The following is a 25,904-nucleotide window of genomic DNA, read 5'->3' as shown; positions in this document are numbered from 1 at the left end:
CCAACCCTTATCGCAGGGGTCTTCAAACTTGGCCCTTTTATGACTTGTGGACTTCAACTCCCAGAATTCCTCAGCCAGCTTGGCTGGCTGAGGAATTCTGGGAGTTGAAGTCCACAAGTCATAAAAGGGCCAAGTTTGAAGACCCCTGCCTTATCGCATCCAGAGGTAGCATCAATCTTCTCCTTTCCATGCTTGCAATGGCAACAGAAGGCATTTCTTTTCCTGGTTGGGGTGGGGTGGGGGGGCTGGGCCAACCCTGGGCCGCCTCCAACCCCCATTATGAGTTAATCATGATTTGTTAGCAGCAATATGTTGGAGAAGAACATCCCGTCCTTGGTGAGCTAATGGATCCGAGTTTCCCCTTCTGGAGGGGGCTTAAGACACACCCACCCACACACACACACACACACACATACACAAAATAAAATAAATGCATCTGCTAGTTCCTCTTATCAAATTTGCAAGAATGCAAACGGGTTGTGTGTGTTTTTTTGGTTGCTACGCTGCCTCTTCCCCCAGTGGGGTGGGAAAAAAAATTATTCCCAACGGAGAGCAAGGCTGTTTAGACAATCGGCCCGGCTCCTGCGCTGTGGCAGGCGTTGAGACCCTGGGGGAGCTTTCTTCTCTCCTTCCTTCCTCCTCCTCCTCCTCCTCCTCCTCCTCCTCTTTCTGGATCTACTCCCTCGCCTTCATGCTTCTCCCTCCAGACTTCCAACTCCGCCGCTGCAGCCGGGTGGGCGCTCCGCTCCAGCGCTCCGGGGTCCATGCGCCCCTTCCCCATCTCCCTCGCTCGTCCTGACGCCCTCTCCTGCCCTGCCCTAACCCAGCCGGGACCCCCAAGCCGCCACCCCACCCCTAGCCGAGCCATGGGGTCTTCCCACTCGATGTCCGAGGAGACCCGCCAACTGGCCCACAAGACCGGCTGTGAGTACAGGAGGGATTTCCACTCCACCCACCCCGAGTTTTCCCTTTCGTGGGTTCGACTTTTCCACGTCCACGGGGCGGGGGGGGGTGTGCCTCTCTCATCCTCTGCCCCACCACCACCACCACCACCTTGGCTGGGCTCCGGCAGCATCTCCAAGAGCAGCCGGGGTGGGGCTGGGGGTTGGGGGTCCCGGCAACTTTGCGCCCTCTTGGTCTCGCAACCGAGACGGCTTTGGCAAGCATTTCGCGCTGCCAATTTGGGGAAGTTTGCTTCCCTTCGCGCAGGGCAGCTCTTCCTGTCCACAAACCCCTCCAGTTGCGGCCTTTTCCAGGCTGCTGTTTTCCCAGGGGATGGGGGCTTTGCACTTGGGGAGGGGGCAAAAAACTCAGCTGGGGATGGTGAAGGGGGGGGTGCATCCCCAGGAGCCTGCGAGAAGCACACCCCGGGCAAAAAGAGAGGTGTGGGGAAGGTTTTGCAGGAAATATTTTATTTTATTTTATTTATTTTAATCCCATTTATATCCCGCCCTTCTCCGAAGACTCAGGGCGGCTTACAAGCTTAGCAGTAGCCTTCATTCTATGTATATGCCTGCTTATTAGGGCTTTCACACACACACACACCCCAAGCAGCATTATTACAAAGTCAGCTTAATTGCCCCCAACAATCTGGGTCCTCATTTTACCTACCTCGGAAGGATGGAAGGCTGAGTCAACCTTGAGCCTGGTGGGATACCCAAGAGCTTGCAGAAGGACCTTCAGCCAGAATGAAAATCAAAGTCCTTAGGGGGGAAAAAAAAAAAGAGGAGAGGGCAAGTTAAGAAGGCAGGGAAATGTTTAAAACAGGGCAGCGGCCATCCCATAAACTCGTGGAGTGGGAGAGGAGAGAACGGAAAACCTTAGGGAGAAGGGTGCAACAGGGGTGGCTGGCTGGCTGGCACCGCGTGCAGGAATAGTCTACCTTGCCCCATTTTGCAGCGGCACTCAAATGATTTCCAGCATGGAAGCGAGCCTGGGAAATGAGGTCTGTCCTGCAGTCCTGGATTTAAGAAATAAGAAGCTGAAAAGGGAGCAGCTGTGTTGTAAGAGACCCCCTAGATTCTTGACAGCCGAGGTTTTGAATGAAGAGGGTCAGGAATATATTTAATTGGCTGCCTCCTTCGTCAGAAAAATTGGTTCAGCGTCCTCTCGCAGACAGACTGGCTAGAAGGAAGGATGGGTGTCCATTCTAATGGCTCGGATGCTTTTTTTTGAAAAGGCAGCTCGCGTTCCTAGTGCATTTTCCACCCGTGGTGGCTGATATCTTAATGAAATAGCAGTGGCCGTGCCCCTAGACGAAACTGCCAAGTGGAATGCCTTAGTTTCCGGACGTTATTTTTACTTGTCAGATTTATGTAGCCTCTCCTTTCCCGATCAAAGTGACTTTGCCCCGTCCAGAACAAAACTAAGAAGAGAGTGATTTAGTTTCTCTTAGTCTCGAGGCACTTTTGAAATGCTTCTGGGTTTCTTTTGGGAACATTTTGAAGCAGGTTTATTTATGCCGGGAGGCATAATTGGCCCATAGTCACCCAGCTGGCTTTCATGCCTAAGGTGGAACTAGAATTCACCATCTCCTGGTGATTGGACCCAAAGTCACCCAGCTGGCTTTCATAACTAAGGCCGGACTAGAACTCGCCGTCTCCTGGTGATTGGGCCAAAGTCACCCAGCTGGCTTTCATGGCTGCGGCAGGACTTGAACTCATGATCTCCCACTTTTTAGCCAGGTGCTTTAGCCGCTTTATGCCCAAATAGAGAAACCGAACACGGCTGATGAGATGAAATTCAGATGTTCCAGCAGACAGACAAAGCCGCTCACCCCACATCGCAACTCTAGCGAGACAAAGCTATCTTCTAAAGATGCTCACTGTTCTCCAAACTCTCTTCCTGCTTCTGTTTTTCTGGGCAGAGATGGGATTTTGGATTAGATTAAAACAACAACAACAACAACAACATAAAGGTTAGTTCCTGGGCATAAAGCAATTCCGCGCAACACTCCGGCCTGCCATAACCTCTTCAGTCCAAATGCTCAATCTTCCCTCTTTTTCCAAGCGGACTCTGCCCTTTGGCTCACAAGAGGCTGATGGGCACTGGAGTCCGACAGGAGCTGGAGAGTCACGGCCTCCCCTAAATTGGAAGAGGAGAGGTATAAGCATGGAATAATTTATGCTCCCCATTACAAAACTGTTTGTCATCTAAGAGCAGCCAAAAACTTTTATTGCCTGCAATTGGGCATGGCTTCTAAGATTGCATTGTTGAAACGGGGGCTAATTAAAAGATGGAATAAAGTGGAATTGGCGAGAGGAAACTGAACAAAATTCCATTATGAAATGAGAAGTGGGGAAATGAGGCAGGTCGTTTTGATCCAATTTGTCTAACTTTTAACCAGCGGGTAGAGAAAGACAGGATATAAATCTAGTAATAACTTTTAAAAAACATGTTGTGTTTATGGAGCACTTTCTGATTGCTGTACTCAAAGAGGTTTGCAATATGTTTACACCATCTAGAATTATTATGCATCTCCCCCTTTTGTTCCCTCCCTCTGTCTGTGTGTGTGTGTTTGTGTGTGTTTTGAAAGCCAACAGTAAAAAAGAACCGTTAGTAGAAAGACAACTCTGCAAAAATAAACATCTTTTCTTTGGTGTTTTGCAAACATCCCAAAAAGCAGGTTCCAAATCAGCACATATATATATATATATATATATATATATATATATATATATATATATATATATATATATATATATATATATATATATATATATATATATATAATATATATGTTATGTGTGTGTGTGTGTATATGTGTGTGTGAGAGAGAACATATATCGTAAAATAATAAAGCAATCTCCTATGCCCAAAAATACTGTCCACAAAAAAAAAGAATAAAGCAGAGAAATCAGCAAAATTTCATATCATACTGTTAAAAAAGCGGTGGCATTAAAGTTCCATTTGCTTTTATGGATAATGTGTGTGCTGCTATCTTTAGGGGTTTTTGTTTGTCTGGAAAAACACTTTATTAAGTTTCCAAATAAAAATGCAAATACAAAAATTAGGAAATTAAAAAAAACCAGAAAATTTAAAAGTAGGGGGGAATGAAAAATAGAAATAATAATAATAAAAAAATAAAGACTTCAGACTTCCCCAAGTACAAATAGATACACTTAACCCAGATAATGTCTTACTCTGAATTAAACATAACACCAAACATGAAAAGTGGGCTTAGTTTTATGGTTATTCACGTGCTTTTATTTTGTTTAGGGATGTCTGCACAATATGCTCTAGAATAATCAAATTAAACATTACTTGACTTGACTGTTCTTGAGCATATCTTACAGATACCCCTGAGCAATACAAAAGGATGTGAATAACCATAAAACCAAGGCTTTTTTTTTAACTCGACAAAACCACTTTTTTTACAGCTACCTCTAGTATCTGCAGTTAAAATTGAAGAGCAGATAAGTCCCCAGTGCAAATATAAATAAAAGCTGCTTGGATTAAAATTGGACTTCAATGAATAAAGGCCTTTCATACATGTCGAAAGAGGAAATGTTTAAGGTCCCTCTCTCACTTCTACAATAAACAAACTGGATGTTCAGGCAGGTTTCTGCAGATAACTTAGTCTGCAATTACACTAGAGCTGAACTGTTATTTGATGAATAACAGGAACTTCATAAAGGTTCTTGGCGGTTTTGTGTAAGTGAAATAGACACTATATCAATATTTATGTTTAAGAGGCGTCAGTCAAAAGTCTGGGGCTTTAGATAATTTGTATTTCCAAAAAGTTATCAGCCAGTAACAAATGTAGTCCAATGTTCTTTGCATTTCCTAAGCGTAAGTATTGTTAATGCATGTTACTAATAATTTGCTGCTTATTTATAAATCTGCCTTTTCTCTTGACACCTGTCTATTTATGCTATTTATTTTACAAACAGCCTGGATAAGACAGAGTGAAAGCCACGCGTTATTTTTAAAATATCGTTTGAAACTTGACCCTTTTCACAGAAGCTGATTATAAATCGATGCCATCGTTGCAAATAAAAAATAAAACCTAACCCCAAAACCACAAAAGGCAGAAGACATTTGATGTAGTGGCTCAACATTCTACTAAATATTCAGATTTAAAGTTCCCTGCTAAACTTTTAGAGTTTACTTTGTACTAACTGTCCTCTAGAGCATGACCCATCTTCACAAGGTAGCGATAGAATATGGGATGATTTTTTTTTCTTAAAGAAAAAAAAACTTTTAATAGGACAAGTTACAGTGAAAGGTTGAAAAAGAATCATCAGAGCGAATATTCGCCTATTAATAGTACAGATGGTAACTCAGCAGACTAAAGTGAAAGATTCACAAATGATTATTTTTGTGGCTTAGACTTCCTGTTCTACGGCTTTGGATAGAAAAATCTTCTTTTATAAATGAACTATCCTATTTTGTGGGAAAAGGTGCCCCATTTCTAATTGAGGCCAGCGGGTTATTCTCAAATTCCACGTTGGCTGCTAATGGAAGAATTTTCTTTGAAAGGTGGGGCTCCCTGTATCCTAATTGCAACCTCTCCCCCACCCCTCCACCATCCTCACTTCCTGATTGCAGGAAGAATCTTCAGCGCTCTGATTTTTTAAAAAAAAATCTTAATTTTTCCCCCCTGCAATTTTTGTTTCCATTCAGTTGGAGGAAAGGGATTTGCTAGGGACAATGATAGCAAAGTATATCCTTCATTAGCCAAAGCCACTTATAGAATGTAGGATAATAGGATTGTAAGGGACCTCAGAGGTCTACTAGTCCAGTCCCCCTGCTCAAGCAGGAGAACCTACAACATTCTGGACAAATGATTGTCCAGTTTCTTCTTAAAAGCCTCCAGTGATGGAGCACTTTTTGCCTCTGGTATAGAAACAAGAGAACAAACCCCACTCCCTTCTAGCACTGATGATGTTGCCTAGTTGGGTCCTGAAACGTCTGCGAGAAAACAAGCAAGCTCAGAGAGCACCAAGGACCCCATAGTCGTCTTCCTTCCTTCCTTCCTTCCTTGCTTCCTTCCTTCCTTCCTTCCTTCCTCCCTCCCTCCCTCCCTCCCTCCCTCCCTTCCTGCAAACCCCATTCTCTTCTAGCACTCATGATGTTACCTAGTTGGGTCCTGAAACGTCTGTGAGAAAACAAGATCAGAGAACACCAAAGACCACACAGTCATCTTCCTTCCTTCCTTCCTTCCTTCCTTCCTTCCTTCCTTCCTTCCTTCCTTCCTTCCTTCCGCAAACCCCACTCCCTTCTAGCACTGATGATGTTACCTAGTTGGGTCCTGAAATGTCTGCAAGAAAACAACAAGCTCAGAGAACACCAAGGACCCCACAGTCGTCGTCCTCCTCCTCCTCTCTGCAAACCCCACTCCTTCCTAGCACTGATGATGTTACCTAGTTGGTTAATGAAACGTCTGCAAGGAAACCAACTCAGAGAGCACCAAGGATCCCTCATTTCTATCCTGAGCTACAAACAATTCCCTTCTGTCGGCAACAGAAGACTTAGTTTTGCAAGGAGAGGAATTTTGCCTTCTGGTGACCCATCAGAAGCGTTAAGTGCTCCAGGCTGTTAGCTTTATAGATGCCCTTCTGGGATGGATGGGGGCTGAACAATCAAACTTCTCCAACTGCTCCAGGTCCCTCCCTTTTCCAATTCTCTGTCTTCCCAAAGAGACAAGATCTCCCCTGCTGCATTTACAAACACAAATATTTGCATTTGGGGAGTTAATAAAGTGCCTTTTTGGCTGGAACCGGACTTTATAGGCTTTCAGAGTTTGGAGGCTGTGCCATCCAGCCTTTCTATTCGATTAAGAGGACGGGGAGGTGGAGGAAGTTCTCTGGAGGATGATTTGTCGAACCGATGTAACAGTTGAAGAAGAAAAAAGGCAGAAAGCAAGAAGCTGCAAGAGCTGTTCATTTATCGCACCTTGGAAAGACCAATTTTGCATCAAAGGCATAAAAGTTTTATCCATAAATAAGACTCTTCTGAAAGGATGGTGGAACTCTCTGCCTACTTTGGAAGGGGCCAAGAACATTTAAAAGGCCAGTATTTATAAAAGCAAATTCTTGGAAAGGCCAGAATTACAGACCTCACCTTAAAGAAATCCAAGAACATGGCTAAGTATTAACAAACACATTTCACTGGCTGGACGTTCTCCCTTCAGCTGCAGTTTGTTGAGTGGAAATTTTAAAAAGTTCCTGATGCGTTTTTCCCAGAACTGCTTCTAAAATCCCCAACCAAAGGCTTCTTTGTCTTTTTCCCCGGTAGTCACAATGGATCAAATTGAGAACCTGCATCGGCGATTTAAGCAGCTGAGCGGAGACCAACCAACTATCCGGTAAGTGCTCTGCCTTCTTTTAAAGAGTGGTTAGCATCAGCCTTCTCTAATCCTATGCAGCGTGCAGAATAACAGAGTCGGAAGGGACCTCAGCGGTCTTCTAGCCGAACCCTTTTGCTCAAGCAGGAGACGCTATAGTATTCTGGCTGTTTGGTCTCTTCTTGAAAGCCTCCAGTGATGGAGCGCCCACGATTTCTGGTGGCAAGCAGTTCCGCTGGTTAATTAATAAGAGCCTTGGTGGAGCAGTGGGCTAATGCCTCCTTAAGTAACACCAGCTGCCTGCAATGAGTGCAGGTTCAAGTCCCACCAGGCTCAAGGTTGACTCAGCCTTCCATCCTTCCGAGGTAGGTAAAATGAGGACCCAGATTGTTGGGGGCAATAAGCTGACTTTGTAATAAGGCCGCTTGGGGGTGTGTGAAAGCCCTAATAAGCAGGCATATACATGGAATGAAGGCTACCGCTAAGCTTGTAAGCCGCCCTGAGTCTTCGGAGAAGGGCGGGATATAAATGGGATTAAAATAAAAAAATAATAAAAAAAATTGTTCTCACTGTCAGGAAATTTCTCCTTAGTTCTAGGTTGCTTCTCTCCTGGATTAGTTTCCATCCGTTGCTCCTTGTCCTGCCTTCAGGCGCTTTGGAGAATAGCTTGACTCCCTCTTCTTTGGGGCAGCCCCTCAGATACTTGAATACTGCTGTCATGTCCCCCCCAGTCCTTCTTTTCTCTAGACTGGCCATACCCAGTTCCTGCAACTGTCCTTCGTATGTTTTTGTCTCCAGCCCTTTTAATCATCTTAGTTGCTCTTCTCTGCACTTTTTCCAAAGACTCAACATCTGTTTTGCAATGTGGGGACCAAAACTGGATGCAGTATTCCAGGTGTGGCGTCACTAAGGCTTTAGCAAACGGTACTAATACTTCATGTGATTTTCATTCTGTGCCTCTGTTTATACAACCCAGGATTGTGTTAGGGGTTTCTCTTTTTCTGCTGTCACACACAGCGGGCTCCCAATTTCTGGTTGTCTTCAAATATCTCGGGCTGCAACTTGGGGGCTAAAACATTTAAATGTCCCAAATTTGGGTCCTTAGCCCCCTCAGACAAGCTTGGGCAAAATCAGGAGAAGCCTAATAACCCTTTTCAGACTCCACATTTTGTCCAAGAACAGTTGTTGTCCGATGCAACAAACTGGCTTAAACCAATGTCGGATTTAAACTGTGGCATTCCGGTTTGGAACTGGTGTAATTCTAATTTGGGTGGAGCATCCGAAGAAGCTTCTTGGATGAGAAGCGAAACGTCTTCAAAGAAAATAAAATAAAATAAATAAAAACAAAGGAAGTCCAGTTGCCTCTTGGGGGGGGGAAGCACCTGTGGGACAACCAGGATTTGGATGATGGAGAATCTCCATAGACTAGATGACCTCCAAGGTCCCTTTCAACTTTATCATTATTATTACTTCCATAAGAGAGTTTCAGTTCTTGTGAATAGAAGTAGTCCCTACTTACAATTGTTCACTTAGTGACTCTTCGAAGTTACGGTCACACTGGAAAAAAAGAAGTGACCGATGATCCTTTTTCACACTTCTGACCGTTTTTCACACTTAGGACCGTTGCCACATCCCCATGGTCATGTGATCACAATTCGGATGCTTGGCAACTGGTTCATATTTGTGACGGTGGCCGTCTCGTGACCCCCTTTTGCGACCTTCTGACAAGCAAAAAGTCACAAAGTGGGGCAAAACTCATTTCCCGATTGTCTTGCTTAGCAACAGAACTTTTAGGGTAGCTTGCAGTTGTAAGCCACGGACTACCTGTATTATTTCTGTCTAATTTATCATTTCGACATCTAAGGCAGCCTGCTTGCCAACAGTTCTGGGCAAGTTCCAAAGGATTCTAAAAAATTAATAACAGCACAGTACAAACCGTGAGTCCCGAAGAATCACGCTGAGACTCTTTTGATGGGGGAGGAGAGACAGGCTAAAACAATTATTGGAGCCTCCAACAATACATTCGCACCTTGTGGGACCTTGTGTGGGTCCTGTGAGGCGACCCAACTTGTGAAGACTCTCTTAAAAGAGCTTCCTGTTAGGTCCATACAGACCAGCCTTGGGGGTGCGTGGGTGTGATGCCGTTTGAAAGACGCAGAGGTATCTTTCTTAATGATTGCTAGGCACCCGGCCTGTCGGTGTGTGGGCCTAGGCACACAAACACACTCAGACGCGCCTCCGATATTTTTGCAAAGCGAAGCACCAGCTTCAAATATAGCTTTTATTTTATTTTATTTTATTTTATTTTATTATTTTATTTTATTTTATTTTATTTTATTTTATTTTATTTTATTTTATTTTATTTTATTATTTTATTTTATTTTATTTTATTTTATTTTATTTTATTTTATTTTATTTTATTTTATTATTTTATTTTATTTTATTTTATTTTATTTTATTTTATTTTATTTTAATTCCATTTATATCCTGCCCTTCTCCGAAGACTCAGGGCGGCTTACAAGCTGAGCAGTAGCCTTCATTCTATGTATATGCCTGTTTATTAGGGCTTTCATACACCCCCCAAGTGGCATTATTACAAAGTCAGCTTAATTGCCCCCAACAATCTGGGTCCTCATTTGTTGCAAAGGGCCCATCTGGACCGCAGTTAGACTCTGTTGTTCCTGAATTTTTATTTATTTATTTATTTATTTTAAAAAAGGATGAATACATACGGCCGTTTGGTTTTGGAAAGATGAACTCCCTCCCTAGATTAAAAGAAAACGAAAAGCGGAGGTTGCAGTAGAGAACATTCTGGAAGCCTGAGCCACCGTGCTCGTTTAATTTCTAGGAAACGGGTGACTTGTAACGAGGTCTGCAAACTAGAAAGGAAACTAAAAGACTAAAACGCCGTCTCGCCAGCAATCAACACCCACAGAAGCAGAGATTGACACCAGGGTTAGTGCCAGACCAACAATCACACAGTAAACAAGGAAGCACCTAGAACAGGGGTGTCAAACTCAATTTCATTGAGGGCCGCATCAGCATTGTGGTTGCCCTCAGGGGGCCGGGTGGGCGTGGCCTACCGGGTGGGCGTGGCTAGAGTGCATATGGTCATCTGGGTGGGCGTGGCCAGCTCTACGTCATTCGCATCAAGGGTGTCTCTGGGGGCCTGGGCAGGAGTGGGACAGATCTGAGGGTCTCTGGCAGAAGGAGGGTCTCTGGGCCAGGGCCAAGGCAGTGGGGGCCGTTCCCTCACTGTTTCCAGGATGGCTTCGCGGACTGCATGAAACCACTTTGCGGGCCGGATCCGGCCCCCGGGCCTTGTGTTTGACATGTCTGACCTAGAACATTCACACCAACCCTGTCGGAAAAATCCACTTTTATATAAACAGACAGCAAACCCCACTCCCGTCTGACGAAATTCCCGAGGTCTGCTTTGGCTCTGATTCCTTATGGACTGGAAAGAAGGGTGTATTTGTAGCTCTGGGTTAAACTTCGGGGTCCTTGGTGCTCTCTGAGTTTGGTGGGTTTTTGTGGGGTTTTTTTGCAGATGTTTGACTATCATCAACACTGATGATGTTACCTTGTTTGGTGATAAAATGCCTGCAAGAAGATAAACTCAGAGAACACCAAGGATCCCACAATCCTCCCACCACTCCCTTCTAGCACTGATAATGTTACCTAGTTGGGTCATGAAACGTCTGCAAGAAAACCACCAAGCTTGTTCTGTACCAGCCTGCTACTGGCCCTGCAGAAAAGGCAGGGACAACCCCTTTTACAAGAAGGCAAGAGGCTGGAACTAAGCCTGCCAAATTTATGGACACAAAAGCAAACAGAACAAGACACGAACCATGAAACAGGAGCTATTCAAACGGTTGCCTTCAGCAAACCAGCCCTCCCACGCATTCCCCTTTTATACAGTTCAGGGCGTGGCTTCTCTCTGCCTCCTTCTGAGGTGCCCCATTGCCTTCCTCTGTTTACTCCTAGTCAGGTAATGAAAGGTCTGCAAGAAAACAAGCCAGTTCAGAGGGCAAACACCAAGGACCCCACATTTCCAAGATTGTCTTCTGTCGCTAACTAGCTCTTAACTATTTTGGTAGCCCTGTTTGATGTCGGCAAAGATTGCCAAGCCTCAATCTGTGCATTTATTTCTGGTATGTTGGATTGCCTCTCTTTCCCCCCCCTGCCAGATGTACATATTTTGGGTTCCCCCCACCCCTCATTTTTATTATGTCTTTCTTTTGAGATGTGAGCCATCCAGAATCATCTGGAAATTAGTCAGTCTCTAAAGCCAAACCAATATATATATATACATATAAATGCTGTTTAGCCCTGGCATCCAGAGACAGCCTGTTGCACTATTCCAAACAGCCTTTAAACCCCCCTCTGAACAGAGACACCTCGGGATTGATCATGATCAAGACACAAGTTTCTCTGTTTCTAGCAGCTGCTTGTCAGGCCCGATAATGGCTCGATAATAAACAGGCATCTCCGGCCCCTGTTTTCTGTCTAATGAGATTTGGCTCTCACTGGCAGCCTGTTCTTTGCAGGAAAGTGGCTCTAACATAACCTACTCAGGTCCTACTCAGGAAACGGATCTCCAGCGGTGCCAAAATGGGCGAGAAGCTTTGGAAAGGGCCCTCAGAGTTTGCCCTTCATCCTGACCCCGGTTGTAGAGTCCACCCTTCTCAGAAAGGGGGGGGAAGATACCCTGGGCCTTTTGTGCAGGCCAAATAATCCCTAAGGAAGAGTGTTGGTTCTAGATGGGTGGAAGAGAGAAGGGACCCTAGAGCCACAGAGAAATTTCCTAGCAGTGAGAACAATTAATCAGAGGAACGGCTTGCCTCCAGAAGTTGTGGGTGCTCCAACACTGGAGGCTTTTAAAGAAGAGAGTGGATAGTCACTTGTCTGGAATGGTGCAGGGTCTCCCACTTGAGCAGGGGGTTGGACTAGAAGACCTCCAAGGTCCCTTCCACGTTCTATGTTCCAGGGAGTTATTCTGAAGAATTCGGTATGAGCCGCAGATGCAGAAAAACGTCATATTTCACGGCAACTGAGCTTTGAAAAATCCAGGGGTGAGATAACCGTTAAGAGAAATGGTCAGGGCATCATCTAATCAGTTACAGCATTTAATGAAACGGGCAGAATATTGAATTAAGAAGCGCCTGAAGGTTCCGCTGGTTCGGATTGTGAACTGAGCTGCTGGGCGTCTCTTTCTCTCATCTCTTGTCACTTGACGTCTCTCAGACCCCACCAAGAACATCCACCTTCTTTGCCCTGGGAGAAAGACAGCAGTGATGTTAGAAAAAGGGCTTTGCCCCCCCCACCCCGGAGAAGGATGCCGTGTGTGATGGGCTGAAGAGAGAAGAAGAGTAGGTTACAAAATGTCAGAGAAGCGTCTTTCACCCAATACCAATATATACAGAGTTTCAGCTCCATTTACGTAGTAGAAAGAGGAGAGAGAGAGAGAAGATTCACAGGGGCAAGAAGGGAGAGAGAGAGAGAGAGAGAGAGAGAGAGAGAGAGAGAGAGAGAGATGACACAAGAGAGTCTCTCTCTCTCTCCTGTGTCAATCATCCCTCTTTCTCTCTCTCCTGTGTCATTCATCTCTTTCTCTCTCTCTCTCCTGTGTCAATCATCTCTCTTTCTCTCTCTCTCCTGTGTCATTCATCTCTCTCTCTCTCTCTCTCTCCTGTGTCATTTATCTCTCTTTCTCTCTCCTGTGTCATTCATCTCTTTCTCTCTCTCTGCTGTGTCATTCATCTCTCTCTCTTTTTTTTCTCTCTCCTGTGTCATTCAGCTCTCTCTCTCTCTCCTGTGTCATTCATCTCTCTTTCTCTCTCTCTCTCTCTCTCTCTCTCTCTCTCTCCCTCTCTTTTTCTCTCTCCTGTGTCATTCAGCTCTCTCTCTCTCTTTTTTTTTTCTCTCTCCTGTGTCATTCATCTCTCTCTCTCTTTCTCCTGGAAGACATAGCTGCACATTTTAAACTTGTTATGCATGCACGCACACTCTGTGTGTGTGTGTATATGCGTGCGGGCATGCATAATAAGTTTAAAGTGCGCAGCCATGTCTTGCCAACATTCACTTTTGCAGTCGGCTTCCAAAAAACACAGCAGCCCTCGGGAAGAGTCGGCCCCCTCCCAACTTGGCCATTTCTCCCTGATCTTTCCTGGTCTTCCTTCCTTCCCTCCCTCCTCCGCCCGGCTTCATTAGGGCAGCCTCCGCTGTGCGAAACCCCAGGGTTGACCTTTGCACAGGACGTGCGACGTGCAGGTTCCCACCACACTCACTGGGGGGGGGGGAGCTTCAGGCAGGGAAATAGCTGCAGATGGAATTGGCCGGGATGGGAGGGGAGTTAGAGATGCCCAAATTTCATTTCTCCGGAGTTTTCAGCCAAAAAAAGAATCTCACTCTGTAGATATTGGCAAGGTGCTCTGTTAGCAGCGAAGCTGAGCATAAGATTTCAACCGCCACCCGGCAACACAAACACACAAACGCACACCCAATCATCTGCCACTTTGTCCCTCGGATGTCAAAACAAATCAGAAAGAATTTGCGGCAAGGTATAAAATTCACCTTCCCTTCCCCCTCCAACAATTTATAGTAAGGTGGGGCTGAGGATAAATTGCCCTCAGGGGAAATCAATCTCCACCACAAAATTACAAAAAAAAAATGTTGCCTAGAATTAGAATGTCGTGGCTGGTTGAGCCAACACACTTAATTCTAAATCCAGATTAAAAGACACACTTGCTCGGGAAACTTCAAGTGGGCTAGAAGCGGAAGCCGCCGGAATGATGGGTGGGTTTACTAGCCTGTTGTAAAATACCTAACCTGGTTTGATCCCAGTTTAACACAGTACAGGTAGTGACCAAAGCTATGACAGCATTGAAAAAAGCGACTTACGACCGTTTTTCACCTTTACGACCATTGCAGCATCCCTCCCTGTGGTCACATGATCAAAATTCAGGGTGCTTGGCAACTGACTCGTGTTTATGACGATCGCAGTGTCCCGGGGTCACGTGATCCCCTTTTGCGACCACCTGACAAGCAAAGTCAATGTGGGAAGCCAGATTTCACTTAACAACCTTGTTACTAGCTTAACAACCGCGGTGACTCGCTTAGCAACTGTGGCCAGAAAAGTCGTAAAATGGGGCAAAACTCACTTAACAAACATCTCACTTAACGACAGAAATGTGGGGCTAAGTTGTGACCGTAAGTTGAGGACTAGCTGCATTTCTCAATTTCAGCCAGTTTAAGTTGTAGGGACTTCAACTCCCAGAATTCATGGCTGGCTAAGGGAATTCTGGGAGTTCAAGTTCGCCTGTCTTCAAACTACCTCAGCCATCAATAAGCTAGTCTCTCTCTCTATATATATATATGTGTGTGTGTGTGTGTGTGTGTGTGTGTGTGTGTGAACGCTGCTAACATCAGATGTTTTTGCATTGAGAACAGATGGAAATGTAGCCCTTTCGCCTTTTCCCTTTCGCTTTTAGAGTTAGATGATGCTGGGAGGGTGGAGGTGTGTGAATGAGAGTCCAGCTAGACATAACAACACTAAACTTAGCGTGAGAATCAAGGTTACTGAGCCCAGAGCTGATAAAGAATTGGCAGGCTAGAGAGCTGGAGAGGAAGCCCGCACACTTCAAGCTAATTGGGGGAATGTGATTTATGACTGTCAACTGGAGGAGGGAATTGTGCTTTGATTCTAGGTGCCCAGGAGAGGGGAATTCAGTTTTTGGCTTCAATTATGTAAGTGCCGATATTCTGCTACTCGAAGAAAAAAGATCCCTTAAGGCGAACAATGCCTCGAAGTTCTTTGGAAAAGTTTCATCTGTCGGAACCAGGACAGATATTTTAAGCGCTGAATCCCGGGAGACTTAAAAGCAGGCAGCTTTTTTTTATTATTTTTTTTTTAAAGTTATTAAATTTACGTGCCTCCCGTCCGGTGATTCGAGGCATTAATTGGGAGGAAGCTAGAATCTTCCTTTTGCCTTCTTAGCTTTTCTCTCTCTCTCTCTCTCTCTCTCTCTCTCTCTGTTTTACAGCAAGGAGAACTTTGATCGTGTCCCTGACTTGGAATTCAACCCAATTCGGTTGAAAATTGTTCAAGCCTTTTTTGACAAGAGGTAAGAGGGGCGGCGGGTGGGGGGGGGAAAACTTCCTCTTCATCCATTGATAGGGATTTTTACAAATCAGAAAAATGGGCCTCTAAACATCGGCAGGGTGAGTTTCGAGAACCAAAGAATCACAGAGCTGGAAGGGACCCTAGAGGTCTTCTAGTCCAGCCCCCTGCTCAAGGAGAGGGATCCTCATACCCTCCCAGTCAAATGGCTGTCCAGTCTCTTCTTAAAAGCCTCCAGTGATGGAGCACCCACACCCAGTTCAAGTGGATTAGTGACCAGCAACTGGAGCATTAAGCCAGACTGTGTTTATGATCCTAGTTCTGAATCTCCTTTGCTTTGCTGACCTGCACAAGTCGTCAATGCGAGGACTGACCTCAAAGTTATGTATCATGACCGTCACTGCAAACAGTCGCCAAATGAGGCAGCCACTAAACGAGGACCACCTTAACCCCCTGTGGCATTTCTCAAGTGTTATTCTCCTCCCCGCCCCCATTGCGTTCACATTTCCAAGCCATCCTGTGATTGACCTTTAATCTGTGGCACCTTTAATCTGATTACTGACTTAATCCAATGCCCGCATTTGAGCAACGGGAGTGAGTCATAAACTAGGCAAAGGGCGTGTGTTTGTGTCTCTTGCCTGATGTGCGAAAGAAAGAAAGAAAAAAGCAACCCTAGCTGAGCTGAACATATGATCTGAAGAAATCACTTGTTCTTTAATTGGTTTTATTCCCCAAAGGGGCTGGAAAGATACCAGACAAGAACCCACCAAACAGAAAAACAGAATACACGTAATAAAGTGTGAGGTGTAAAGCCAGTGGCACATACCTCTACAGCTAGTCCTTGACTTACAACCACAATTGACACCCCCCCCCCAAATTTCTGTGGCTAAACGAGACATTTTGTTAAGTCAATCTTGCCTCATTTGATAACCTTTCCTGCCACCGTCGTCGTTTGCATCGGTGCAGTCAATTGAGTTCGTAACACGGCGGTTAAGTGGATCCAGCTTCCCCACTGCTGGTCAGAAGGTCACAAAAGGGGAAATCACACAACTCCCCCCCCCGGCACATTCCAACCGTCAGAAATCCGAGTCAGTTGCCAAGCCTCTGAATTTTGATCACATGACCACGGGGATGCTGGAACGGTCATAAGTGTGAAAACCGGTCAGAAGTCCCTTCTTCGTAACTTCGCACGGTCAGCAAACAAAGTGTTGTAAGTCAAGGACTGACTTGCATTACCAACTGCCCAGAAGTTGTTTTTCCAAGGGCCAGACTGTGACTATTGTTAATCAAAAGTAGGCATCGCATGATGTGCTTGGAATAAGCCAGTCATCTCTCTGCTTTCTGCGGCTAAGTCTAAGTTACCCCAAAGGTGCTTTTTTTAAAAGAGGCAACTGGACTTCCGTGTTTTTCTTTGAAGGCGTTTCGCTTCTCCTCCAAGAAGCTTCCTCAGCGCCATCCAGTCAGAGCTGAGGAAGCTTCTAGGATGGGAAGCGAAACGTCTCCAGGGCCTTCTCTGTGGGCGCTCCGGCTTTATGGAACCAGCTGACGGTCGAGCTCCGGACGGCACCGGACCTTCGCTCCTTCCGACGCGGTCTGAAGACCCATTTATTTGAACAAGCTGGCCTGGCCTGATGGGGGATGTTAGGGTTTTTAATGGGGTTTTTTATACTATTATTGTTTTTATCTGGGCGATTATTTAATTCCTTTTAATTTTTGTATTCTCTATTTATACGTGCCCTGTTCACCGCCCTGAGTCCTTCGGGAGAAGGGCGGTATACAAATTTAATAAAAGTAAAAGTAAAGTAAAGTAAAAATGAAGTCCAGTTGCCTCTTCCTTTAAAAAAAAAAGCACGTTTGGGATAACTGTGAGCCGAGACTCTCCGTAGACCTTTAGCTAAGCGTAAGATTTTTTTACAAGCTCACTCGGCGTTGGGGGGGTACGTGGTCAGCAAACTGGACACTGACTCCTCCTTTGATCCCAGGAACTTGCGAGGATCCTCCGAGGGTTTTGTGGACGAAATCAACTTCGAAGACTTTCTGACCGTCATGTCCAATTTCCGCCCCATCGAGTTGAGTATGGACGAGGAGGAGCTGGACCGTTCCAGGAAGCAGAAGTTGAAATGTAAATGGTGTGTGTGTGTGTGTGTGTGTGTGTGTGTGTGTGTGAATCCTCTTTTTTTTGTAACCTAACCCGTGTGTGGGTTTGTGCGTGTGTGAGTATGTGTGTGAAAGAGGGCTTATTTGGGCCATGTTTCATTGCATTTAAGGCAGAAAGGGTGTTAATCTGGGACCAGAATTTCCGCTGGTTATTCGCTTCTGATTTTACAACGCTGTTTTTTGGCCACGGTTCTTAAGTGAATCATGCAGCCGTTAAGCGGATCCGGCTGCCTCCATTTGACTTTGCTTGCTGGAAGCCAGGTGGGGAAGTCAGAAATGGCGATCACGTGATCCCGGGAAAGCTGCCTTAGTCCGTGGTATGCAAAAAGTCTGGAGGGGTTAATTAGCAGACTAACAGATTTTTTTTTTTAATTCAAAAGCATGAGCTTTTGTGAGCTGCGGATTGAAAGACACCTTTTTCGTAAAACGTGTTAATCTGAAAAGGCGCTAACAGATGTTTGCTACTGAATCTGGAAATTCAGTGGTGCCCAACGGCAGCTGATCATGAATATTTCCGCCTAAAGTCTTGCACTCCGTCACCTCACACACACACACCCCACTTCAGAGTTGTAGAGGCTGCAGATTGGTTTTCATAAATCTTGTCCTAGTAAAGTGCTTTTACGTTTAGTTCTTGGCTTACAACCACAACTGGGGCCAGGATTTTTGCTGCAAAGCAAGATGGTGGATGATTTCCCCATGCTGGCTGGGGAATTCTGGGAGTTGAAGTCCACCCATCTTAAAGTGGCCAAGATTGAGACACCCTAAACCTCATAGTGTAAAACTCTTGTCTGCCTGCCTACCTGCCTCTCTCTCTCTCTCTTTCTCTCTCTCTCTCTCTCTCTCTACTTATCTATCTATCATTATCATCTATCATCTATGATTATCATCTATCATCTATCTATTTATTATGTCTGTCTGTCTGTCTGCCTGCCTGCCTGCCTGCCTCTCTATCTTTCTGTCTGCCTGCCTCTCGTTCTCTCCATCCATCCATCCATCAGGATGATGGCCTCTTCCATGCACACACAACACACAACACACAGACAGACAGACAGACAGACAGACAGACAGACAGACACACACACACACACACACACATATTAATCACAGTATATTTTGAATACATATTGGGGGGAAAAGTGTCTTGAGGGTTTAGAAGATTGGGACTACATGGTACTATTACAGAATCTAGATGTTCTGCTTCGGATACCACAAAGCCCCTCCCCCTCCCAGAAGGTAACAAAGAAAACAGGTCATGAAGAGGATGTGTAGCGTCCCAGACAATACTAGGGACCCTGGCCGTAACCTTGGGGATGATAACATTCTACCAAGATGTACTAAAACGTGCCTTATGGGTATCAATCCAGGATGGACTGAGCAGTTAGGATGGATGTTTATCTTGCATTTGGTTTTCAGACGTATTTTTTCCTCTTTCCTCTTGTGTCTTCCAGTCCTCTTCCACATGTACGATGGAGACAGTGATGGGAAGATCACCTTGCAGGAATACAGGAATGTAAAGTATCACTTTGGCCTTCCACTCAACCTGTTGCTCTTTCGGTGATCTGCTGCTGCTGCTGCTGCTTCTCCTCCAACCGGTTTTACTTGCTTCTCCTGGCCAGGTGGTCCAACAGATGCTCTCAGGAAACCCACACCTGGATAAGGAATCCGTGAGATCCATAGCAGATGGAGCCATGATGGAGGCGGCTAGCATCTGTGTGGGACAGATGGTACGTGGAGGTTGGTCCTCAAGAGGAGGAAAAGGGGCTGCAGCTTGGCCATCCGAGCATGGGAGAGTTCTTTCCCCAAACACAGGGGTCTTCCAACCTGGCCCTTTTATGACTTGTGGACTTCAACTCCCAGAATTCCTCAGCCAGGCACGCTGGCTGAGGAATTCTGGGAGTTGAAGTCCACAAGTCATAAAAGTGCCAAGTTGGAAGAGCCCTGCCCAAACAGATGCTCCACCTTTAGTTTGTTCATCCGTCCGTCCATCCATCCATCTATCCATCCATCCATCCATTGATTTATTTCTCCCATTTATTTATCCAACTTGCCAAATTGACCCTGGGCAGCCAACACAGAATTAAAATAATAGCCAAGGTAAAGCAGAACAGAAGTTCAGGGCCCTTAAATCCTAGATATGTCACCTGAGATAGGAATATCTGTCTCTCCTTCCCAAATGCCTTGGGGAAAATTAGAATTGTTAATGACTCCTGAGAGATCAACAACAATCTCTGATCTTCGCCAAGGTTAAATTTCATTCTCGTGTGGTCTTGTTTCTTGAGCTGACCTCCCATTTTGCTAACAATCTCTATCTTCTCCAAAGTCAATTTTATGTTGGTTTATTGCCATTTCTCCTTCAAATGGCTGGGATTGTATAGTTGATTGGGTTGTCCTCCATGGGGGATGTAGGTGTTCTAAGATACCACACCTTCACACAGCAGGCTTGCACGGCTACGCAAAGGATGCTGTTTGGAAGCCGTGAATTCCTTGCTCGTAGGACCATCACCCGGGTCCTTGGGTTGGCTTTGAGGATGCACTGAGAACTTTCTCAAATGTGTGTCTTTCCAGTCTGGCTTTCAGTGCCACAATCATAAAGGTTGGGTAGCTGTGCCCGGTTCTGACACAACACAGGCCAACTTTAGAAGCAACTACGCACAGCATTTCAGAAGATGGAGATTCCCCCAAGTGATATTGGAAAACCGGAGGATGAGCAACGATGAAGAGCTTGGCTAAGGTCTTTGGTGCCTTCAAGGGGGATTCATCTTGATCCTCATGTCAACTTCTTCAGTTCACTAATCTTTTATCAAGAGGATGATACAAGAAAATTAGTGATGGTGCCGAACATAGATTTCCAGATGCTGTTGGACCACAGCCCCCAGCATCCCTTACTATGGCCTGAGGCTGCTGGGAGTTGTAGTTTAGCAACATCTGGACAGGTTTTCTGCCTTTGTTACTATTTTGTTCTTTGTATTCATTATCTATCTGTCTATCATCTGTCTATCTCATCTATCCATCCATCCATCTCTCATTTCATCTATATCTTTTCTTTATCCACGTTTTCTCTCTTTCATCTGTGTATCTCTTGTCTACATTTTATACATTTTATATCTCTATCTCATCTATATTTCATCTGCTTATCCATTTGTCCATCTCTCTATATCTCTTCTCTACTTCATCTCTCCCTCCCTCTTTCCCTCCCTGCAATATCTTTTTTTGCTTGTAATCCATGGAGAAAGGTGGGGGTATTAATACGTATCATAAATAGAAAAAAACACTTTTTGTAACATAGCTGCTGCTAATAGTGAAATGAATGCAGTAGAGCCATCATATACCAACTCCAGTAAAAATACCCGTTGTGTGATATCTCACTGGTTGAATAATTTAAGAGACGTAGTAGTTATCCAGTGTGTTAAGTTTTCCTTCTTCTTCTTTGCCTCTTTTTCCTTATGTCGTGCCATCCTGACTATAAATGTACAGGCCAAATGGTATAAAAAAGACTTTTCAAGAAATATTAGCAACTTTATTAATAAAAGTTAACAGCACAATCCTTCATGCAACGCATGTAAAAAACAGGCAGGCTTTGATAGGATGATCACTTATTGTTTAGGGCTTTTTGATTTAATTTCATTTTAATTTTTATACATTATGTGTTGTTTATAGTGTTTTAATTTCCCTGTACACCGCCCCGAGTCCCTTCGGAGAGGGGCGGTATATAAATCCAATAATAATAATAATAATAATAATAATAATAATAATAATAATAATAATAATAATAACTGCCCTTGTGACTTTCCCCCCCCCCTTCCAAGTGACCCCTGGAGGCTTGTGTAAAGAGAAAAAAAAATACAGCCTCTTTTATCCCTTTTTCTAATTAAATAAACACAAAAAAAGAAAGCACCAAATTCTAAAGGGACAAGCTAAAAAAAGAAATGAAAACATGCAGGATATATATTTACAGAACGTCTATATCCATAAACGGAAGTGAAGTGATGATTCATTACAGACATTCATAGCTAATCTATATTCATCAATTGTGCAAACCACAGAATAGTTGCAGCCATATGTTTGTCTTTCCAGGACTGAACAATACAGTAAGTCTCTTGGCTATAAATGCTTTTCCATTCTGCAGATCTCAACTCCCACATGCGAGAGATAAATCTCAAAATAATCGAAACATCTGAAAATATTAAATCTTAAAGTCGAGTTAATGCACGTTGATTCCTTCTGCCTCAAATAGAAGAATATGTTTCAATAAAGCATTATTTTCGCTGCCGTTCTAACAGCACAAAGACCTCAACAACATTTCTGAAATAATTATTCCTGGCTGAAATAGATGTAACCTTAAAAAAAACAACTATTGGATTTTTGGCTTTTTTAAAACAATACGTTTTATTAGTTAAGTAAAACACGCAAACGTAATTGTTGCAATGTTTAATTTTGTTCACACAATCACTTCTTGAGACGGGAGCCATAGAATTTGAATTAATACATAATCAATAAAAAGGTAAGCAAAGAAAAAGATACCTACAGTACACATGTTTAAAGGTTTTAGATTCAAAAGAAAAAAAAAGAATTTAAAACTATTATAAGACGGGCAGTCTGGTAGCTTCTTCTCTTTCTATACCCCTCCCTTTTTCCTCTATCCATTCAACTGATTGTTAGATAAATAGTTTTATACTTTGAACATTTCTGTCTGCATCATTTTTTATTATTATACAGTTTCTTTTTCACCAAAAACCACATTCTAGGTGTTTTAGCTTGATGTGTTTCGTGTAAGGCAGAGGTAGGCACAACCTGGGCTCTTTTATGACTCGTGGACTTCAACTCCCAGAATTCCTGAGCCAGCCATGCTGAGGAGAAAGAGAGGTTTCCAAGCTGAGCCATGCTGGCTCAGGAATTCTGGGAGTTGAAGTCCACGAGTCATAAAAGAGCCAAGGTTGCCTACCTCTGCCTTATACATTTATACAATGGACCCAGACAGATGTGGCTAAAGTGAACCCTTCCCAGAATTCCTGAGCCAGCCATGCTGAGGGGAAAGAGAGGTTTCCATGCTGGCTGAGGAATTCTGGGAGTTGAAGTCCACGAGTCATAAAAGAGCCAAGGTTGCCTACCTCTGGTGTAAGGAAACCACCCCTGCGTGAATTTGGTTAGACTTCTGCTGCGAATATATTCAGTCAGTTTTTCCATTGCTCTATATTCTTTCATTTTAACCTTTAAATCCTATACGGACGGGACAGTTTTGCTTCCCCAATGTTGTGCCACTGTGATTCTTGCCACTGTCAGCTAACACCTTAATAAATTACCATGCTTTTCATTTGTATCCCCTGGGATCAGACCTAATAAAGATATCCCTGGTTTTAATTCAGATTTCATTGTCAGAATTTCCTGCACGTTAGGGCGTATTTCCTTTTCTACTTTTTCTGATTATTTCCTTTTTATTTTCCCTTCCTGAAATGAATCTCTTTTCCTTCCTAATCTTAGGAGCCGGATCAAGTCTACGAAGGGATCACATTTGATGATTTCCTGAAGGTGAGTTAAGCTTTTTGCATTTTTATTGGCTTAGAAAGACGAAGCTGGCGTCCTGCCCGTATCTCTACTCAGTTCTGCCAAACAAACCCCCTGCAGTTTTGTTTTTTTTTAATGTTCATTTCCAAATTCACAGAAATAATCTCCAGTCAAGTCTCCCAAATAATCAGCGTAGGGGAGAGATGGTGGATTAGGGCTGGAAATTTATTTATTTATTTATTTATTATTTAAACTTGTATACCGCCCTATTCCCGTAGGACTCAGGGTGGTTTACAGGGAAAAATTAAAAATACATACATACAAAGTTAAAATCGATTAAAACTAAAATTAAATTAAGTCCCTGAATTTAGACTAAAACCCCATTAATAAATAATTAAAACCCCTCAGTCTGGGCCAGACAGCTCAAAAAGCCAAGTTTTCCAATCCCTGCAAAATGAGCGAAGGTCGGGGGCAGTCCTAAGCTCTGTGGGAAGATGGTTCCAAAGGGCCGGCACGCCCACAGAGAACGCCCTTCCCCTGGGGATAACCTGCCAGCATTCCTTGACCGGCGGTACCCTAAGAAGGCCCTCCCTGTGGGAGCGCACAGGACGATGGGAAGTTGATGCCGGCAGCAGGTGTTCCCTTAGATAATCTGGACCCAATTCACTGGACATCACTCAATCCTTTCTTTTGCTATCTTGCAAAAACTGCTATATGCGTAGCGTACAGATAGTCCTTTGATTAAGTCAGAATGGCACTGAAGAAGCTGACCATTTTTCACACCACCCTTGCAAGCATCCCAGTGATCACATGATCAAAATTTGGGCACTTGGCAACTGGCATCTCTTTATGATGGTTGCAGTGTCCTGAGGTCAAGGCATCCCCTTTTAAGACCTTCTGACTAGCAAAAGTCGATGGGGAAGCCAGATTCACGTAACAATGTATTACTAACTTAACATCTAAAGTGTTTCCCTTAACAACTGTGGCAAGAATGGTCTTAAAATGGGGCAAAACTCGCTTAGCCACGGAAATTTTGGGGTCGCTTGCGATCGTAGGTTGAGATCTACTTGTAGTCTTAGGCTAGAACAGTGCTTCTCAACCATGGTAACTTGAAGATGGGTGGAAGATGCTAGTGGACTTGGCCTACTCTTGTGTCAGTTCTAGGGAAAAGGTCAAACTTATGAAGTTTGACTCCGAGGAAAATAATTGGAGCTAAATAATGATTGGTCCCAAGCATATCCATGGAGCTTCCTGGTTGAGCAAACATCGAAGCAGGATAATGGATGATTATGCTTAATTTAGGGATTGAAAAGGGACCTCCCGTAACAACCAAGCTTAGTGAGTTTCAGATCTTGCCTTCCCTAATCTCAGCCCTCCAGGCCTCTCACCCGTGCCCCATGGCCTTGTGGCTTCTCAAGCATAGGAGCCAGAACGGAAGATGGGAATCCCAACTATCTTCATCTCTGTAGGGGTAGACAACCCTGGTGCCTGTATGCTTAATGGACTATTTCAACTCAACCTGAAATTGGAGAAAGGTGTTATGAACTTTACGAGGGTGGTAGGGCTAGGTTGACTGGCCAGAGGAAAGCAGAAAAGAGTCGTCCTTAAGGGAGGTGGGCAAAAGGTTCACAAGAGGAAGCCACCTCAGGCAGGACCAAGCAAAGGTAGGGAAGTCCATGCATCCCCTTTGGAATGAATCTCTCTCCCAGCAGCTATTTTTGGGGAAAAATCTAAGGCCAAGTCAACTGTGAGTCATTCTGAAGTGTAACATTTGCTCCTTTCTGAAGTACTATTGAAGATTTGCAGGATCAGAAATTGTCTTCTCCTCTAACCCTTGTTTTTTTTCTTTCCTTCCGACGCCAGATATGGGAAGGAATCGACATAGAGACCAAGATGCACGTCCGCTTCCTGACGCTGGAACCCATGGCGCTCTGCTACTGACGGCAGCAGAGTAGCTGCAACCGGGTGGTGGGAGGCTTTAGAGATGGCTGTGAGCTTGTTTGGGTGAATGGGAGGGCCACACGTCTCTTGAAGCAACTGCCACGGATCCACAAAGTTCAGACTCATCTGGACCAGCCACATGGATTCCCATCTTGAGTTGAAGACCAACCTTCCAGCCTCCAGTAAAAGGACCTCTGCTTTGATGCAACGTTGTGGTGTTTTAATATATTTGTGCAGTTGTTACGTGTTTTACTTCTAGCTTTCTGGGCTGTTACAAAGCCCCAAACACCAAAAGGACCCCCTCGCTCCACGTCATGAGCAGGGGTGCCATTATAAGGGGGTGCCCATGGTAAGCTAGCTTTCGGGGCAAATGGCTATATATATTACAGGTAGTCCTTGACTTAATGGCCACATTTGAGTCCAGAGCTTCTGTTGCTAAGTGAGGCATTTTTTAAGTGGGTTTTGCCCAATTTAATGATTTTCCTTGCTACATTTGTTAAGTGAATCGTTGCAGCTGTTGAGTTAGTAATACGGTTCTTAAGCGAATCTCGCTTCCCCATTGACTTTGCTTGTCAGGTCACAAAATGCGATCTCCTGACCCCAGGACACTGCAACCGTCATAAATATGTCAGTTATCAAGCTTCTGAACTTTAATCACATGCCACAAGGATGTTGTAAGCTACTTCCTTCAGTGCTGTTATATCTTCAAATAGTCAATAAATGAACTGTTTTAACTCAAGGGCTACCTATACCAGCTTTTATGGAGTAATATATATAGGCATTCCTCTATGTACATGTTAGCATTTCGTACAGATAGTTCTATTTACTAAAATATGCTAATATGCACATATATGTGTATGTATATATATGCACACAGAGAGACATAATTTGTCT

The 25,904-nt window shown here is 44.3% G+C and overlaps 1 protein-coding gene across 1 annotated transcript; it reads left to right on the top strand.

Moving 5' to 3' along the window:
* Nucleotides 1-684: 684 nt before the first annotated feature.
* Nucleotides 685-25,904, top strand: TESC (tescalcin). Its single transcript, XM_083373595.1, has 8 exons — nt 685-924; nt 7,240-7,309; nt 15,334-15,414; nt 17,393-17,532; nt 19,016-19,077; nt 19,184-19,291; nt 23,046-23,093; nt 24,933-25,904. Exons 1-8 carry the CDS (start codon nt 765-767, stop codon nt 25,008-25,010), a joined length of 747 nt encoding a protein of 248 aa, XP_083229721.1. The 5' UTR covers nt 685-764; the 3' UTR covers nt 25,011-25,904.

Source organism: Vipera ursinii (genome assembly GCF_947247035.1).
Source record: "Vipera ursinii genome assembly, chromosome: 14".
In the NCBI taxonomy this organism is placed as follows: domain Eukaryota; kingdom Metazoa; phylum Chordata; class Lepidosauria; order Squamata; family Viperidae; genus Vipera; species Vipera ursinii.
Note: the sequence above shows the minus strand (reverse complement) of the source record. Positions and strands in the feature narration are given on the sequence as shown.

Bases quoted from the DNA above. Each gene is read 5' to 3' on its own strand.
- TESC (XM_083373595.1), top strand. From the start codon at position 765: ATGCGCCCCTTCCCCATCTCCCTCGCTCGTCCTGACGCCCTCTCCTGC. The intron at 925-7,239 runs GTGAGTACAGGA...TTTCCCCGGTAG, and splicing joins ACTGGCCCACAAGACCGGCT to TCACAATGGATCAAATTGAG. The intron at 17,533-19,015 runs GTAAATGGTGTG...TGTGTCTTCCAG, and splicing joins CAGGAAGCAGAAGTTGAAAT to TCCTCTTCCACATGTACGAT.